This window comes from Salvelinus sp. IW2-2015, linkage group LG19, assembly GCF_002910315.2.
Source record: "Salvelinus sp. IW2-2015 linkage group LG19, ASM291031v2, whole genome shotgun sequence".
Taxonomy (NCBI): Eukaryota; Metazoa; Chordata; class Actinopteri; order Salmoniformes; family Salmonidae; genus Salvelinus; species Salvelinus sp. IW2-2015.
The window spans coordinates 15700632-15720767 of NC_036859.1; the positions used below are offsets into that span (position 1 = coordinate 15700632).

General features: G+C 43.9%; 2 protein-coding genes across 6 annotated transcripts in view; both read right to left on the reverse strand.

Annotated features, from left to right (window-relative positions):
• The window catches only part of LOC111979247 (PH domain leucine-rich repeat-containing protein phosphatase 1), an 84593-nt gene extending 77836 nt beyond the window's left edge, over positions 1-6757 (reverse strand). Inside the window, 1 exon segment of the mRNA XM_070448843.1 lies at positions 4834-6757. Coding sequence (XP_070304944.1) covers positions 4834-6439 — 1606 coding nt within the window. The 5' untranslated portion in view covers positions 6440-6757.
• A 2983-nt stretch (positions 6758-9740) lies between these two features.
• Positions 9741-20136, reverse strand: part of LOC111979224 (phosphatase and actin regulator 1-like) — an 87712-nt gene continuing 77316 nt past the window's right edge. For 3 of the 5 annotated variants that reach the window (XM_070448846.1, XM_070448847.1, XM_070448844.1), the window contains exons 8-12: positions 17267-17331; positions 15976-16037; positions 14863-15007; positions 13094-13166; positions 9741-12889 (exon numbers count right to left, since the gene is read on the reverse strand). In XM_070448846.1, the coding sequence (XP_070304947.1) occupies positions 12874-12889; positions 13094-13166; positions 14863-15007; positions 15976-16037; positions 17267-17331 (361 nt within the window). In that variant the 3' untranslated portion in view covers positions 9741-12873. The remainder of the gene's footprint in view (positions 12890-13093; positions 13167-14862; positions 15008-15975; positions 16038-17266; positions 17332-20136) is intronic. The other 2 variants (XM_070448848.1, XM_070448845.1) reach the window with 1 other exon arrangement.

Below are 20136 nucleotides of genomic sequence, written 5' to 3' on the forward strand. Positions count from 1 at the left end.
CTGAGGTTTAAACCACTGCTTCTGTTCTCTCTCACACACTCTGAGTTTGTTAGTGGGGAAACAGTTACATCCTCTTGGCAAGGGAGAGCTTTGTTAGGTTATTCTCCTGGGAGGTCTCTGGGCTGATCCTAGTTAAGTGGAGTCACAGAGGGACACTAACCTAACGTAGAAATACGCCCGAGCGGAATCCCCACTTCTGTTTTTCAGGGGAAATGGAAGTTACGTTGATAATACTGTTTCCTGAAAACCAGTACAATCCGCTTTCTGACAACGTTGCTAAGGGTGGAGGGACACTGAAGTCCCTGAAATATGAGCTGATCCTAGTTCAGTGGGATTCTGGAAAAAGGTACCAGGTTTGGGAATCGCCGTTTCAACCACAGCTCCCCTGAGTCTTAAAAGCCCTCAACTCACATGGCACCGGTTGTCAACACAACATGTTTTCTCACAGCCTTGAACTGTGAGTTTTTACTTGGGTTAGGTCTATCTTTAGTTTATGTAATAAGTATTGTAATAAACAATATTTTGTCTGTGTAGGTCTCGGTCTTATTATCCTGCAATAAGTGTTAAGTCATTTAATTACCAACATACAGTAATGTACTGTACTACTGACCTGTCATAGTAATGGCCCTTGTGTGGGCAGAACTGGAGGTCTCACTCTGCAGACTGTCAAAGAGCACCGCCATGGCCCTTTGATCTGAGCCTGCTCTGTGTGTGTGTGTGTGTGTATCTCTCTCTGGCAGACCCTCTGCTCACCCAGGTAAGATACTGTATCTCATCTGGTCACCGAGGGAGGGAGGGCAAGGTCTGGTTGGATTCACAGGCTTTAGAGTAAAGGTTCTACAACTGAGCAATCTCACTGCATCTGCCCGTTGTTCAGGCCTATATCTCCAACAGGCATATTTCACAGGTACCAAACAGGTGTTGTTGATTGTAAAGACATGACCGTCTCCGCTACACACCTAAAGACCTAATAATGCATGACTGTAGAGATTAGATATTAGAGTCTACTGGACTTCCTGTTACAGAGGCTTCACACACATCTAACACAGAAAGGCCTGCAGTGCCACAGTGGCCTACAGTAAAAGCAGCTGTGCCTGCAGCAAGTCAGCAAGTCAGCCAATCAGCCGAGGCAGCTCCCGTTTCCCCTCTCCTTATATTCACTATCTGAGAGGAACAGTCACTCAACGTCAGTCAGTCAACTGAAGACGTGGCAGTAGCACTACTAGCTTCCCTCCTCTGATCCTCTCCATCCTCCCACTTTATATTTCATTGAGAAGACGCTCTTATCCAGAGCCACTTACAGTTAGTGCATTCGTCTTTAAGATAGCCGGGTGAGACATCCACATATCACAGGCGTAGTAGTAAGTACACTATTCCTCAATAAAGAAGTTAGCTGCTAAGTCAGTGGAAGTAGGAAAAGACAAGAGCAAGCTGTGTTTTTTTTATGGGGGAGGGTCTTATTCTAAGATATTCTTTGAAGAGGTCGGGTTTCAGACATTTTCAGAAGATGGGAAGGGACTGGGCAGGGACACTTCCTCCCCAGCAGACGTGCCCGGCATTCTAGAAGAGCCAGCGTACATTCCTCCACCATTCGAGTGCCTCACACAAGGGCATATGGGCTGCTGCTTTGAACAACCTTGTATGCTGCTACTCCTGCTCCACTGGCCTTTAAGACCAGAGTCAGGCGGTTGGACTTTTGAACTGTAGAGAGACAGGGACCTGGGTATTGGGTAGTGGCCCAGGGGGGTGAGTAAAGAGTCAGACAGGGCCTGAGGAGGGCTCAGATGAGCAGAGTTAAGCTGACTTACGTGGGACAGGGAGGGAGGGAAGTGTTGGCTGGCTGGCTCCTGGAGGAAGAGCAGCATCAAAGCTACTGTACTGTAATGGCTGTCACAGCTGGATGGTTGGCTAGCTAGTTCGACTCAGCTGACTGCACACGTATGCCACACAGGGAGGCTGCAGGCCTAGTGTTAAGCATATTAACTAGTGCTGGGAGATATGGACAAAAATCCATATTGCAATAAATTGCCTGAATTGGTGCGATAAATAGAACAATACGTTTAATAACAATGTGCACCATTATTTTTATTATTATCCTTTAAAAACTACTACTACTAGTTTAATGGTTATGCCATCAATTCTCCCATTAACAATCACCCATATAGCAAACAAACTTCACTTCAAACTTCACATTTCTGTACTACAGGCTACTTCTGCACCTCTCTGATTCAGAGGGGTTGGGTTAAATGTGGAAGACACATTTCAGTTGAAGGCATTCAGTTGTACAAGTGACTAGGTATCCCCCTTACCCCTTCCCCTTCTCGTAATGAACGATATCAGCAAAATGCCTGCGATAAGTGGTTGGTATGGTCGGTGTCGATCATTTTTGGTTAATCGTCCAAGCTCTACTGTTCACCACCAATATCACACACACACACCATCTACATGAACTGATTCTAGTATCCACTCAAGTCAGCAGCATACTACCCTGCATACCACTGCTGGCTTGCTTCTGAAGCTAAGCAGGGCTGGTCCTGGTCAGTCCCTGGATGGGAGACCAGATGCTGCTGGAAGTGGTGTTGGTAGGGCCAGTAGGAGGCACTCTTTCCTCTGGTCTAAAAAATATCCCAATGTCCCAGGGCAGTGATTGGGGACACTACCCTGTGTAGGGTGCAGTCTTTCGGATGGGACGTTAAACGTGTGTCCTGACTCTCTGAGGTCATTAAAGATCCCATGGCACTTATCGTAAGAGTAGGGGTGTTAACCCCGGTGACCTGGCTAAATTCCCAATCTGACCATCACGGTCACCTAATAATCCCCAGTTTACAATTGACTCATTCATCCCTCTCCCCTGTAACTATTCCCCAGGTTGTTGCTGAGAATGTGTTCTCAGTCAACTTACCTGGTAAAATAACAGATAGATATATATATATATTTTTTAAAGTCACTGTTGGCTTTTAAACAAAGACACAAAAGGACTATGGGCCTGGCACATTTGACAGTGAATGGGACAACAACATGTTAGCCATTTTCATTTTCACATTGACAACGACCTCTGCAACAATAGCTAGCCTCTCTCAGTCCGGGCAGGACAGGACACACGTTTGTGGAGACAGAGTGTGTGTGTGTTTTGGCCTCTGTTCACGTGCAGTACCAGGCTCCTAAATTTAAAAAGCTCACCTTCACGTTTCTAAGACCTTCATGTCCCTGGTGAACATTCTAGAAACAAAGACACAGTCAGACAGGCAAGCACAGTGTTTGTGCTAATCATCCCCTGCTTACCCAGAAGCCTTGGTTATATTACTGCCACTTCTCTGTCTCTCTGTTTCTCCCGCCAGCTGAAGCAGAGGTGGTGTATCAGTGGTGGGAGAGTGAATGAAAAGCGCTTCCTGCTCTCTGGTGGGGCTGGGACTGGGGCTAGTGCTGAGGATGGGACTGGGGCTAGTGCTGAGGATGGGACTGGGGCTAGTGCTGAGGATGGGACTGGGGCTAGTGCTGAGGATGGGACTGGGGCTAAGTTTGGGACTGGGGCTAGTGCTGAGCTGAGGCTGAGGCTGTGGCTAGGGCTAGAACTTAGGCTAGGGCTGGGGCATGCAAACCCAGCTTGGCAGGCAGGCAGTTACTGTGACAGTCCAGGATGCAGGGTGCCTGGAGGACAGGGCCCGTGCAGCATTTAAATGACCACAATTTACTGAATACATTTAAGAGCTGGGGTTTTATGGTCCCCCAAGCCCCCCTTACATCCCTCTCTCTCTACCCATCTACTCCTCTATTCCTCTCCCTCTCTCCATCCATCCATCCATCCATCCGCCCACACAGGCATTCATGCCTTTCATTGCAATGATAATGGGCCAAAGCTGTAACAGGGCCCATGTCTGAGGGCCATAAGTTGCAGCGCTGGCTTTGTGGCCATATCATGCGTGTCGATGGGACGGAGTGTGCTGCCACGGTTCAACAAAGACGGAGGGAGAGAAGGGGCAAAACAACCACACAAGACTGTCCCTACTGCCTTCAGCAGGGCAACTTTGCCCAAAGTATAGCTTCCCTGTTATTCTTAAAACACCTCATGCCAGTTTTTACACACAGTCAGGCCTGGTCGGCAAGCCTGAACACGATAGGTGACGGGTGTTCAAAATGTGTGTAAGCTATACACACACTATGGTGATACTGGATAGGCAGTTATTGTGTGGTGAGCTTCACTTCCTACTTACCTTGTCAATACTTGTTCCCAGAGCCTTATATCTGCCTATCATTACCATCCTGCATGGAATATGGACTGTTACGCTCACCTCGCCTGTCAAAGTTCACAGTTAATGACAACAGGGAAGAATGGGCACGTCCTATACCATCTGCAGGGCATTGTAACAGAGGACAATAGTCTTTCTACACTGGGGATAAGGAGAGGTGAGGTGCAGCAGGGTTGACTTTGAGCACCTGCAGGGTAGGCCGAAATCAAAGTTACAATGGTATAACATGGCATTCAGCTGCGCCATGTAGGCTAATGCCATTCTCTAATACAAATAGATATTGTAGGCTTTGGAAGGACATGCAGGGAGGTGTACACCAACGCACAAATGTACATTAGGTGCAACAGTTCCTTCCTTGAATTCCATCACCAAAAATGGCACAAAATGCACAAGAAAGTGAATTGTGCACAATGATGAAGACAAGGTACATGGCTTTTTCGCTCTTGCCAACTTCAAGAGCCACCTATTAAATCAGGCCACTGATTCTCTAACCATGTGTCAACGTAAGGCCCAGTGTAATAACATCCACACCTCTTTCACACCTCAACAGCGCCTCATAAACATCATTGAACAAGTGGCTTTTTACCTGCGTAAAACCGCAACAGAGAGCCAAGCTCGGTGTTCGTCCCTTCCTCCTGCACGCGCCACGGGTCCTTAAATCCCAGTTTAAAGAGAAAGTCATTCTGGATCTGGAGAGGCCTTTCGTCTTGCCCAAGCCTCCTGACCGCTTCACCGTGGAGCTGAACGTAAAGTGTGGGACTGGTGTCATCTGCTGCGTCTCTATCCTGATCAGTCGCCCCCGACCCTGTTTTCAAACCGCCTTGCCGATTGTCAGGTTCATGGATGTCGGGCCTATTAACTCTCAAACAGGCCCGGGGCAATGAGCTACTGCTACTGCTGGGTGGCAGGCTGCCCAGACTGAGAAGTTTGAGTCTGTCACCTGCCCCCATATCATTTGTCACGTCATTTAAATGCCCACCATTGCTAAACTTGTAGTTGGCAGAGACAGTGTTGCCATTGGGGAGAATGGGGTCAACGTTTGTGGTAGGACAGTCGAGCTCGAGTTCGTCTGAGGAGCTTCCATAGGTTTCGTGGCCCTCCATGGCTCTATCAAAAGTAGGGCTCAGGATGGATGCGTCTGTGCCCAGGATCATGTCGTCACTGAGGGAGTCCCGGTGCTCACTGAGCCGGACCCCGGAGCTGCTGAGGTCATCGAATGCACTGCTGCTCTCCACGTCTGAACCAGAATTGAGCCCGTAGCTGTCCAGTCCGTTCAGCCTCTGTTCTGAATCATAATCGTTAGGAGTATCCAGGTTAGAATTCAGATCCGACGAGTTAGTTATATTATCTTGCGACTCTGAGTCTGGAGTAAAAAGTTGTGCATCTAAATCCTGTTGCTTTTGCCTCTCATCGCCGTTCTCCATAAGCAGTAGCCTCAGCCGGTCACTTGGCTGGTCCGATAGGCCGCCACTGAGTTCTGGGGGTCCCGAATGGTTGCACTTGATACTTCCATCTTCATTTAGCTTAGACTGGGCGTCATTATATGTATACTTCACATTACAGTTTCCGTTTTGATCAGTCTTTAAGTTGTCTTTACAAAATATACGCAATACAGTGCTCGACTTACTGCAGAGTTTGCTCATACGGAGCGCCATCTCGCCGGCTGTGGTATCCATCGTGCACACAACCGGCCTAGGATATGAAGGCGACGTGAGTTTATCGTGGACATGTATGGATCCCCTGTGAAGATCCCCTCGCACCCACTCTCTATCTGAAGGCTGTAGTTGCATGTTTTGCCGATGCCTCAACAACGTCTTCCTATCCAGACTCCGAGTATGCAGAGACGCAGAGGAGATGGCCGAGTTCATCTTGGCGCCGAAGGCGGCAGTGACAGCTGAGGTGGCAGTGGTTGCAGAGAGGTTCCTCTTAAGCCTCCTCCGTCTCAACAGGAGCGAGTTGGAGTTACTGGATAAACTCCGACCATTCGTAGATGTGCTTCCATTACTTTTATTCGAAGTACTAGACCCCAACGCAGCCTGGGAATTTCTAATATCTAGACGAGAGGCTGCCAAATTTCCACCGCCATCATCCACTGGCGTCCCCTGGGCGACAGTCAGTCCACTAGGCTTCTTAAACTTATTCGCACTTACATCTGCCGAGCCTTTATCAACAACAGTCCGCGCACTTTCCATTTTGGCAAATGAAAAGTACACTAAATCTCCGTGCGTACTTCGCTTAACATCAGCCTTCTACATTAAAAAAAGCGCGTCAATATGAGCACAACACAGTAAATATCCGCCGGTTGGGCGGTGTACTTATCCCGCTCTTCATTCACTTATTTGCCTTCGTGCTCCAGTTGGAATCTCCCCTGCTGTACCCGAAAACATTTTTACCAAGGAAATCCGCAAAAAGAGTCTGGACTCGAAGTTTGAGATCGGTACAAGGGCGGAGACGTGACTGTGTGTCTCATTTACACTGAATACTATGGTAGAATATGAAATGAACGTCGGGAGACCGCTTACGCAAATACAGAACGATATATATTCATGATGTGACAAATGGGGCGCAACACCGTTTTGCCTTCTGGGAAATGTATTTTAATGTAAGGATTTCATGTTGAAATACCGAAGTGAAAACTACATTTCCCAAATGAAGTGAATACCCACAGCAGACAATGTTCAGAATGGTGTAAATAGATATGTAATACACAGAAATACAGCTTCTGTTTGGTAGAGAGCCTTATCATGTTTAAGCAAAGGGCAACATTTCTGCCGTGCCTTCAGAACATATTAATCATACCCCTCGACTTATTCCACATTTTGTGTTACAGACTGAATAAAAAAATTATAGATATATATATTTACCCATCTACACACAATAACCCATAAAGACAAATTGAAAACATGTTTTTAGAATGTTTGCAAATTTATTGATTAAGAAATACAGAAATCGAATTTACATAATTATTCACACCCCCGAGTCTCTAAGAGCTTTCCACACCTAGATTGAAAAGAATAATGGACAAATGTTGCACAAACTTCAGCACTGTCAAATTGGTTGTTGATCAATGCTAGACAACTATGTTCAGGTCTTGCTTGTCAAGTAGATTTAAGTTAAAACGGTCTCAGCCATTCAGGAACATTCACTGTCATCTTGGTAATCAACTCCAGTGTAGATTTGGCCTTGTGTTTTAGGTTATTGTCCTGCTGAAAGGTGAATTCCTCTCCCAGTGTCTAGTGGGAAGTGGACTGAACCAGGTTTTCCGCTAGGATTTTGACTGTGCTTAGCTCCATTCCATTTATTTTTCATCTTGAAAATCTCCCTAGTCCTTAACGATTACAGGCAGACCCATAACATGATATAGCCACCACTATGTTTGAAAATATGGAGAGTGGTACTCAGTAATGTTTTGTATTGGATTTGCCCCAAACATAACACTTTGTATTCAGGACAAAAAGTGAATTGCTTTGCCACATGTTTTGCAGTATTACTTTAGTGTCTTGTTGCAAACAGGAGGCATGTTTTGGAACATTTCTATTCTGTACAGACTACAATGTTATTGATCCATCCTCAGTTCTCCTATCATAGCCATTGAACTATGTTTTAAATTCACCATTTGCCTCAGTGAAATCCCTGAGTGGTTTCCTTCCTCTCCGGCAACTGAGTTAGGAAGGACACCTGTATCTTTGTAGTGACTGGGTGTATTGATATACCATCCAAAGTGTAATTAATAACTTCACCATGCTCAAAGGGATATTCAATGTCTGCTTTTATATTTTATTTTGACCAATCTTCCAATAGTTGCCCTTCTTTGCGAGGCATTGGAAAACCTCCCGGTCTTTGTGGTTGAAACGGTAAACCTCCCGGTCTTTGTGGTTGAAACGGTTTCAAATGCACTGCTCGACTGAGGGACGTTACAGATAATTGTATGTGTGGGGTACAGAGGTGAGGTAGTCATTCAAAAATCATGTTAAACACTATTGCACATTTTTACTCCTAAGCTAATTTAGGCTTGCCTTAACAAAGGGATTGAATACTTATTGACTCAAGACCTATTGACAAATCAATAAAAAAAATTAGTTTAAACTATTCCACTGACATTATGGGGTATTATGTGTAGGCCAGTGATTTTTTTCTCTCTCAATTTAATCCATTTAAAATGCAGGCGTTATTAAACAACAAAATGTGGAAAAAGGCAAGGGTTGTGAATACCATCTGAAGACACTATATATGCAACAACCTTATGTACTGCCCATGTCCTTAGTGAATATCCCTCTTGTGGAGTTGTTTGATACCTCAGATTCAACCTTTGACTATGTAGGAAATGAAGTTACTGTACCTGGAAAATAAACTTGTCAAGTGCATCAAGCATAAAACCATTCTAAAGCCTATATCAAAATGTTACAATAGGAGACGGAACATGTATTTCCCAACACTAATACAAATATATTCCAAATCTAGCAGCAGTTTTATTAGGATTTGTGCTTGCATCAAATACCATGGGAAAATAACATTAGTCTTCTTGACCAGTGATGACCATCAACTTCAGTTGAGCACCATCTCATCAGGACGCCATTTCACAAGGCCACAACTACTGGCCGACTTGCTGTCCTCAAGGATATTCTATTGTCCTCTTCTGCCACCTAGTGAAGCTTCCTCTCAGTATATTGACAATAATCCTGGTCGCAATCATGATCTGGGGACACACTGGGTGTGCAGGCTTTTGCTGAAGCTCAGTACAAACACTCCTTATTCTAATGAAGTCATTCAATTAATCATTTAGTACACTTGACTGTACACTGTTCCGAATGCTACCCCAGACCCTTAAAGAGATTATTCGGTACATTTGTATACTTTTTTGCCAATAGTTCTAAAAGTAGCGCTCGCAAGCCAAAAGTAGCCCCCGTAATATTGCATATTACGTCACATATGTGCACCACGTCATCGCGCTCGCTCTCACTCTGCTGTGTGCGCATCTTGCTAGCCGTCACTCAAGAGCCAGGGGCTGAAGCTCACTGGCTAGAACTCGAATTGCTAGGGGGCTGGCCTACATTGGGGAAAATGTAGGGAAAAATGGCACAGCACAGCTTCCAGAAAAACAGTTGCTTTCAAACTAGGGATCATGGCAAATTGAAGTAAAACAGTAATTCTGCTCACAAGTTATGCATGCATGAACTACACTGACCCATCCAGCCCAAAARACTTATTTACTGAATTTTGAGCTTTTTTTTTTTTTACCTATACCCACAGTGTTAGTAGGTTACAGTGTAACAACTAGACTGAGTAATAAAACAGTTTGACTCACTTGATTTAAACCCGTGGCTCCTATAAGGTGCAGAGGCCATGGAATAACGTCTTCCATCACTCTGATCGGGTCATGTTTTTCCAGGTCACACCAGTGCTGCTCTCGGTGATCTATGCCTGAAAGTCTCTCCAACGGTTTGAGTCCTGGAGTTTGACAAACGCTGAAATAATTGACACGAGTCAAAAAGGTGATTGCTGGAAAAATCCTTTTAATAAAGATTTATTGGACAGACACAAATCAGTCTACCTGTTACATGCATTGTCCACCTGTGCAAAGTAAAGCATGACAGAGGGTAGGCTATGGGAGACTCCTGTAGTTCTGTACATAGGATTTAATATACATTACTCTACTAGTGTAACAAAGGACCTTTAAGTATACTCAATACTTATTTCTGAGATGTTTAAACAAGTCATTGTGAACACTTGCATGTCATGGAAGTATTAAAAAGAGTTGTCAATGGGGTGGCCAGGGCCATTATAGCCAAGTGATTGTTATACCATGTCAAAATTGACTTTTTAGTTTGATGAAAATAGTTTGAATGGTTTGAAATTAGATATTCAAATCTAATATGAAACCCAAAAACAACAAGTGGCACATCCAGACTATTCGGGATCAGGAGCTTCACGAACTCATAAACCGAGAGGATAACCCATAGAATTACATAGTGATTTATACGATCTCTGTGGGATAACCTCTTCAATGAGAGACTGAAGAGGTTGTAATCAATGTAAAGATCCCAAAAGCATAAATGAGATAGACACAAAATATGCTTTGAGATTAAAGGGGATGGAATGAAAGCCAAAGTAGTAAGGCTACATAAGTATTATACTCAAATCACATTAGCTACAATTCCTGGGCAGCCATAGACCCAATAGCCTCTGATGGTAATATTGCCATGGTTTGAGAAAATATACGTCAAATAAATGATCGTACAAAGACTGCAACATACATCATGATGTTTAATAAAGACATGGTGGTCATTCACATGGCAAATGGAAAGGAATCTATATTTCCAAATTGGAGAAGGGAAAAAAAGCTCATTTTCAAATTACTTAATTCTCTCCACGTACATGTAACTGAAAACAGTTTATTGCAGAATTTATATTCCTCAATTCCAACATGACACCATCCTCCTGCTCTGAGGCGATTTGTCAATAGACAAATGGAGAAGGGCCTCCTCAAAGTATTGATCAAAAGCTTTAAGATTCTACAAAATGCCCAAAACGTGTTGGGGGAAAACATGTGGGTGGCATGATGCTGGAATCAAAAAGGTAGCTGGTTTGAGCAGAAAACATAACCTTATCATCTTCTGAAGGTTTTACTTCCTTAAGGTACCCCAATGAAAATTAGGATAAACACACAGGGACAATATTGTAAATGAGAATAACCGGTGTAATAAATTAAGCAATATGTGGAACATAAATGCGTCAAACTAATATAACATCGCTGATAACCAAATGTGCAATACCTTCTATGTTCCAGAATGTTTTTGCAAATTTCATTGGGGCATCTTCTCACAGAACTACAAAGATGTTCAAAATGACAGAGCATGTCTTTTTGTTCCTACATTTTCCTATGCAGGTACATGGCCAGTCTGGCCTTTCACCATAACTAATCTGTTTTATGACAAGCAAACGTTTTCATATAGCAATTTTAAGAGTAAAGAATATTGGGTACCATTTAAAAACAACTCAAAGTGGCCAATGAAAATCCAATCCCGATATGCCCATTGGAGCCTTTCGTAAAATCATAACAAAAAAACAGAAAAGTAGAGGACCATTTTCAAGAAAAGTAAAAAAAGAATACTCTGGGATTTAAACATTCACAGTAAGAAAACGAGAACAACAAAAAAAACAGGGTTTTCATACAGTTTGCCCAGAGGCAGAAAGAATATAGCTTGTTCTTAAATAGACACAGGAAGAAAAAAAGACAAATCCCCCCCAAAAACAGAACCAAGTAAGTGCAGCGCACTCACATCAGCAGAGTTCATTAAACATAAGAATGCAAAACATGAGAAAAGCTTGATTCTCACCAATAAATAATAAAAACCATAAAGTATTCCTGGATGGCAAACCAAGGGTCCCATTCTAAATGGCACCCTATTCCCCATTTAGTGCACTACTTTTGACCAGGACCCATATGGCTCTGGTCAAAGGTAGTGCACATTATAGGAAATAGGGTGCCATTCGGGAAGTAGATTCTCTCTTCTCGGAGGAAGTCTATATTCAAACGTCAGAGGCCTGTGACATCCCCTAAAGCCATAACTCAGTTTAAAATCAAAGCACCACTTTTAAAAACAAAACTAAAATGATATAAAAAGCTGTTCAACCTTAACACATATATACAGTTAGTGCATTATCTGCCAGCTGCATTTTTCATTGAATTTACCCTTTTACGATCCCAACATGAAATGGACAATATTGAAGCGTGATTCTCTTGTTACTTTCATGTCTGTATAAACAAAGTATAATTGGAGAGTGTAAAACAAAAAAACAAAAATTGTCTGCACTCTCAAATTCACAGTTCGCAATAGACAACATTGTCAGTAACAGCGGGAACTGAACTGCCCATGTCGGGGAGAAGTAGAGGTGGGATTACATGATACTGACACAGGGTGAGCCCCAGAGGGCGCTATAACCCAAGAAGAGCAGAGGAAAAATATTGCACATAATTCTGGAGTGTCGTATGGATTCCCCCACTTCTTTTTCTCTTTCACCATTCAAACACTACAGGTGACTCTACAAACAACACCAGGTTAATCTTAGCCAAGCCAGGATAACATTCTCCAAGTGGTTGAAGTCCATCTCTCCAAAGGTCCATGGGTAGATGGGTTAAAACTGTCCTTTTTGATGAAGAGAGAGTGAGGACGTGGAGGCTCCTCTCACCAAGAGCAACAGATCAATCACAGCCAAGAATGACACCGTGAGGGTGTCATCACAGCCAGTCAATGATGTAGAGATGGCAGGTGTCCAATCCCAACCAGCCCATCCCACTACCATCAGCCCCAAAGCACGGAGGTGCCTTCCTGAGCGTTCAGCACTAGGGTGTGGGACCAGCTAGTCAGTTACACAGAAAGAAAAGATGTTAAGAAGATGGGTGGGAATTGGGGGGTTAGATTATGTGCTACTAAATCAGGTGTCCATCTACTGTTTGTCTCTGGAGGGGAAGCTACCGACCAACTCAGTTGCAGGGTATTGAAAGGCATTTCAGATCAGAAGACATGGCCTTATTGTAGAAATGGGCACCATTTACTGTCCAGCACTTATGGTTCTCAGTGGAAAACAGCCAGTCTGTCTAGCGTTCCAATCAGACAGTGATGGTCTATGGTCTGTGAAACCTGAGGGAGAAAGGAGCAGAAAATACTGCCATTTGTACAGATTCTAAAGGTCAAATATTGCAATTCCATTATTATAGATATGCTATAAACATATATCAAGTATTTACAGGTTTGTACAGCCATTGCTTTCCACCATGACATTCAGGGGTGTGTTGATGCTTACAAATGCATAGCATTAAAACATGCTAACGCAAATCTCTTTACCTGGTTAAATGGCGACTTGACTCATGCACTTCCATCTCGTTGCTCTTGAAATCGTTGAGTTCCTTCCGTATGGCTGCCTATAAGGGACAAACAGAGGGGGAAACAAAGGGTTAGTGCCAAGATGAAAAGAAAGTCACGCAGTCTTGCACCGTGTCCTTTTAGAGACACTTTATACATAATTTACTCGCTTCTTAAGGTCAAGAGTGAATAAACTAAATTCTCTCCACTAAACACTCTTCCCTCTCATTTCTCCACCCCTTCCCCTCCCACTGGTTTGAGAAAGGGAGCAACAGGAAAGTGCAAGCTAGGCATACTTTAGACGGTGAATCTTTACATTGTGGGAGAACTTGTTATGCAAATTGTCTGCATTATCTTGTCATCCTAAAGTCTACGACCGGTGTGCTCACATCGTGACCCCTCTACACCCCTCCCCATCCTGCGATTTCCAGCTGTGTCGTGGCATCATTACCCCTCCTACTCTGTGGCTGGTTAGCTTAAGTTGCTGCATCAAGCTGATGAGATTTCAACATTTACAAGGGTGAATAATGACATCTTACAAAATAACAAAAATCATTCTCGTCATCTTCCCCTTCTTTTAATCTATTGAGATAAAGAAGGTGCCTCCAGTGTTAAGTTTTGCATTGTGCAACCAGTACTTTGTCTCTGATTAGATGCTATAAATCCCTAAAATGATCTTGTCCCAAAAGATGACTCAATCTTCCAGGAACGACATAAGTGACTCAGTCGGGGCTTTTGGATAATCCCCCTGACATGTTCCGACACAGGCCGGTGATGTCACAGACAAGTCTAATTAACAGGATGACACAGGGGAACATCTCGTCATCTCATCCCCTGAGCAGTGTTGGATGCTACTGAACTGAAAACAGGAAGACATAAAAGCCCTGACCTCTGGTAACTTAAGACGCAAGGAACGTAATCTAATGTCAATGGAGCGTGTGCAGTTAAGGGCGAGGGGTCCTGCGGCACCGTCTGTCCTTCCCCTCGTTACCATCTTACGTAACGCCGGGGAACATTGTGTAACGGAAGGCAGAGTTAGTGAACTTCGTTTTTTTTGCTTTTTTCGCCCAAAATGGTCCTCAGGTGTTGACCCCGTATGCTCGGATCCCAGCGCTGCTGCTCACGTCACAGGGATAACTGAGGGAGAGAACGGCTCACTCTTCTCAGAACTACAAAGCTCATTAAAAGTCAGAACCATGTTCTGACAGCCGGCGTACAGCGGATTGCTCGGGGGTGTTGACTCTCGGAATGGTAAGGGGGGGGGGGACAACGAAGACATCTGAACGAATAAACAACAGCACTGGAAGTGCTGTGAGAAGAGGAGCACACATCTCCTGGCATTGAACTTCTGCATTATGCTTTTCTTTGAGTTCTGAACTGAAGGACGGAGTGGGATTGATCCAGGGCAGTCTGCTGAGAGAGGCTATAACAGCAGAGGGAAAGTACAACAATACAGACCTACAGGCTTTGAACCTTTGTTTGGACCTAAATAATAGATATAGAGGAATAGATGGGAAGATCCACATTGTGAGGCTGAAAATGTTAATGTGCTCCCCAGAGCTGTGCATGTGTACAGCAGGCATACATGGTTTTCTCTGCAGCATCTACCGACTTTAAATAAGCTATATACACACACACAAACACCTCAATGATACACAACCTCAAAGGCCATTTGATGCTAAATGACAATGCCTAACAAAGCGCTGAGTAAATATCTCTTAACCCACCAATCCATCCATCCCCACCACTACTTGCCTTGTCGGCTGCTGTGAGGCGTGTCCAGGGTTTGTCTGCCCGTCGGTCGTGTTCCGGGGCGTCAGACACCTCTACGTAGTCACTGAAGCGAATCAGGATCTTCGCCTGTCTCAGCTCCTCCACCGTGGGCCTCTGACTCAGCTGGAACAAGAGAGAGGAGCAGTAACTATCTGGGACTGTGTGCAACAGACATTTCAGAGTAGGAACCCTGATCTAGGATCAGGTACCACCTGTTCATATACTATATAAACTGATCCTAGATCAGGACTTTAAAAGCTACTAGGTTGAGTATCTTTCCAACTTCGATACGGCTTTGTTTCTGAAACAACCTAGTTATACTGTACTCCACATGATAGAGTAGTGCGTTGGGAGTATAGCCTGTACAGAGCAAAGACCACTACGTCAACCGTTGACCAGGAGGCGGCAAATCAGGCCTGAACGCTACTGAACTGAAGGTAACCTAAACATCAATAGAGCATGGTTTCTAAAACCACCAAGTTATACCGATTGATCAGACTAGTGAATTTGGCTTGACTAAATACAAGTCTCTGGGGCTACATTACTACATCTGGTAGTGATAAAGGGCTTCTTTTTTACAACGAGAATGAAAGACTAGTAGTTGTGTATGAGTTCCCGATCATTACGGTATGTTCACGAAACGGCAGCAAGTACTGAACTGTATAGCTGCTACAGCCAATCCCTGGGACGACAGCAAGGTGTTTGTAGAGACAGCAGGTGCAGGAGACAGTGCTGCTATGCAATTTAAGGTGATAGGAACATGCCCGACACCTCACTGTGGGGCAGAGAGAATCTGGCTTGGGTCACTGATAGGCCAAGGGCACTGAAGACACGATCGTCTCCTGGGGTGACCTTGGATATATAGTGCTGTGACACCTTTCTCTCCTCTCACCCTGAGTGAGTCATTTTTGTGCTTTTTGTTTTGCTGTGTGAATGTTGTCACATCCAACACCTTAGAGAACAACAGGGAGCATTGGCAGTTGGCACGCTGTTGCGCAATGGGGTTATGCAGCATTTTTCTAAAGCTATTTAGATTGAACTGCCAATTCTACCGTTTTTGGACACCCCTTTCTTTCCTTCTCCTGCCTTACCTTTCGCGTTAGTCGTCGTTTTATCTCCCTCTTCTCCTCCAACTCCTCCTGCTCGTTGCGCGCTGTGGGAAACACAAGGAAGCAGAGGTTAGTCCGTGTCTCAGGGCACAAATGGTGGTGAGTGGGCTGAGGTGCTTAGACAACATTTGAACACTACTGGAAGGAGAATAAACACCTCATTTACATAATGTAGCTGATTAAAAATGCAGCAGCAGCACAAACGCACTTCTTAATATTCAACGTCGTTGAATTTCTCAAAGCCTTAAATTGTTTATCGTTGCCTCTTTGTAATGTTGGACTATTTGCATGGCAGAAATGGAGGGAGGGAAACGCTGTCTCCCTATCCATCATTCCCACATGGCTAGTTCTTCCACGTTCATTAACATGGGGTTGGTTGGCTCGTTTAAAGTTACATTAAAATAACAAATCGCTTGCTTCTAGGGAACGTCGGGACTATTCAGACCAAAAGTCACATCCAGTTTTGCTCAGAAGAAAGAAATACTCCCATCTCACTAGAGATTCCCCTTCGCCTGTTCCATGGATGCTCTCCAAACTACCAGACAAGCACTCTTCAGCTTTAGAGGGAAGGAGTTAAAAGGAAAAGGAGGCAGAGGACCGAACACATACTAGACTAGCTCATCTAAAAACACACCACAGAGTTCCGTGTTAAATACGTAACGATGCCACTGTTCTCTTGGTTTGGAGTGCCAGTCCCAACAGAACGTTGAAAGACGTGCCCCATTTCTCTAACCTAGGCAGTGTTGTGGGGGAGACTTCCGTTCCTGGAGTCTTACAGTTGCACCCCGCGGTTTCCTCTTCTCTATGTTTTTCTTCTCCTTACACACATAGCCAATCACAGCGCAACCTCTGGGGGAACAAGGCACTGGTATTAAACAGGTCTCCATCGCCTGCGTCTCTGATATGGAGTGTGCGTTTGAGCTGAGAAACTAGCCTCTCTGGGCTAGAATCCGGAGGGAACCACACTGACTTGCCTTCCCGGAGGAGGCAGATGGAGGAGAGAGAGAAGGCAAGATGTATGCCACTGGCTCTGGGATAAGTAGGCCTCTGAAATAACCAGGGTAACTGTGGTTCGAGGTGGCTTGCGTAAAATACTTATTAAACGTGAAATAATATGGTACAAATCGGGTTAGTCAAGTAGTCACTGGGAATAGTAGTAAACGGGAGAACATTAGTGTGGTTTCATAAAGTGGTGATGATGATAAGCAAATGCTGCTGTCCTGTTTATATATAATGATGGTATGTTATAATGATAAGGAGTAGAGGTACATACAGTACTCACGTTTCAGGATATTCCGCTGTTCCAGCTCCTCAGCACTGGGCCTCTGACTCAACCGCCTGCACAAAAACACAACCAAAACATACACCGTCAAATCAACCACACAGCAAACACGGTCCAAGGCAACCTCCAACTAACATGATAAACCCCTGAGCAACAAAAGCAAACTTTGGCAACTAGCCTAATCTCCACAGACAACTGTAAGAATCAAGTCAAATTACCATTCTAAAGAAACATATGCAAACATTAATAAATTCCCCCTCAATTTAGCAGCTCACTACTTCTGTGCGTGTCGTTTCAGGACAAGTCCTAAAATCACCAGGAAAATTGTCCGTTTCTCTTCCTACACGTCTAGCCAGTTAGTCACTCCCCTGCTGTCACTTCTCCTTTAACGGACTCCATCCTGCCAGTGTAATCTAAGTGACCGTTTGAGTGACAGCTTGAGTGCCAGGCAGCACCAGTGTCAACTATGGCCGAGTTGGCACGCCAGGACTGGTGGCATCTCAGTCAGTACAGAAATCTACACCCATTATCTGCCAGACATGAATAGAACCTGACTGAATTCAAGGCAGTGAGCAGGTCTCTTTCCTTCATCTTCGTATATTTGTTATAGACCAGCACCAGTATACTCAAGATCATGTGCATATAAGACTCCTTTGCTTCATTGAGATCCTAATGTACTTCGATGGATTACCCCCTTTACGACATCTGGTTCACACACACATCAACCATGACCTCTATACTCCCTCCTAGTTACTTTATCTAGGGAAGTCACATTGAGGGGGAGTGAGCGAGAGAAGGGAAGAAGGATCTAGGCAGAAAGAAAAAAATAAGTAGGGAGAATGCAAGAGCTAAGAAAATAGTAAATACATTGAAAAGATGCCACTACTAATTTGACTTTACCCTCGTCTTTTATTATGCCTGCACGGTCTACGAGAGAGATCTCTCGTATCAAATCTCCAATCTTTACATCAAGTGCTTGACATGACTGGCTGAATACAGTATGACATTTTGTATTATTTCACCTTTATTTAAGCAGGTAGGCCAGTTGAGAACAAGTTCTCATTTACAACTGCGACCTGTCCAAGTCAAAGCAAAGCAGTGTGACAAAAACAACAGTTACACATGGGATTTTTTTTTAAACGTAGTCAATAACAAGGTCGTTGAAAATGCTTTTAGATAGAGATCACGTGATTGGTCAATTGCACAAGGTCCAACCGAAATTTTATTTCAGCCTTTAACCCAACCCTTCCGAAAGACACGCATACAGGTTTTGGAGGTGCGAGGGGATGCCACACTGGGCACTAATGAGGGGTTAAGTGCCTTGCTCAAGAGCACAACGGTAAGCAATGGTATCTAGGATTTGATACCATAGCTAGCCATCATCGACCCTTTTAATTAGTTTTTTTTGGAATACAGTTTGAATAAGTTCTGAACACAGCAGAAGTAGCTATTCGGACTGAATCGATGATGGCTAGCTAGAGCTCCTTTTACKGCAGTGTTTCTTGGTAGTCTTAAATCTACTTTGAAACAAASGTATACACCTCACACATGGTTATGGGCTGTAAAAACAAAACACACCTGTACTATGTCAGATATAGAGTTGAAATGTATTCAATTTTGAATCCCAATATTACCTTTCACACACACACGAAATAACAAAACTGTTTGACATAGAAACACTGGATTTTTGGCATTTCTTTCTTTTTATAATAACAACATTCCACCCATAAGGCCATTAGGTAATTTGACTGCAGGTAATAGCTAAGAGGTTGACGGGCATCTGCTGCTACAATGTCGAGAACCCAGAGATACAGCGAGACGGATTGGTTTGTCTCGTCTCACTCGGCCGCACACATCCTGGAGAAACAAGACAGTGCCCGTGTCCAAAATCTGGCTTGCCTACTACTTACTGTGTACTAATCGTACTACATACTATTGTGAACGTACTGTTTAGTAAAAATGCAGTAAGCAACTACCAACACACTAGGTTCATCCACACTCAATGTGTATGAATGACTCAGAATGTGACGTGGCCATTCGTTTATTTTGGTACAATGCCTCAATTTATCTGATTATCAGCCATTGTCAAAAGCACTGAAAGGTCTGAAAAGACAATTCCATTCCTCTAGTGTGCAGAGAATTCTACCAGATCAAACGTCGCAATTACACTGAACAAAAAATAAAACGCAACATGCAACAAATTTCAAAGATTTGAATGAGTTACAGTTCATAAGGAAATCAGTAGTTAATTAATTATCCCCTAATCTATGGATTTCACATGATAGAATACAGATGGGTATCTGTGACCAACAGATGCATAGAAAAAAAAAWWWWAAAAAAGAATTTAAAGGGTAGGGGCTTAGATCAGAAAACKAGCCAGTATGGGGTGACCACCATTTGCCTCATGCAGCGCAACATCTCCTTTGCATAGAGTTGATCAGGCTGTTGATTGTGGCCTGTGGAATGTTGTTTCACCTCTCTTCAATGGCTGGCCGAAGTTGCTGGCCATTGGCCGGAACTGGAACACTGTCGTACACGTCGATCCACAGCATTCCAAACATGCTCAATGGGTGACATGTCTGGTGAGTATGCAGGCCATTAAAGAACTTGGACATGTTCATCTTCCAGGAATTGTGTAGAGAGTCTTCTGACATGGGGCCACGCATTATCATGTTTAAACATTAGGTGATGGCGGCAGATGAATGGCACGACAATGGCCCTCAGGATCTCGTCACGGTATCTCTGTGCATTCAAATTGTAAATCGATAAATTGCAATTGTGTTCGTAGCTTATGCCTACCCATACCATAACCCCACCGCCATCATGAGCCACTCTGTTCAAAGCAAAGTGCTCACCCACAC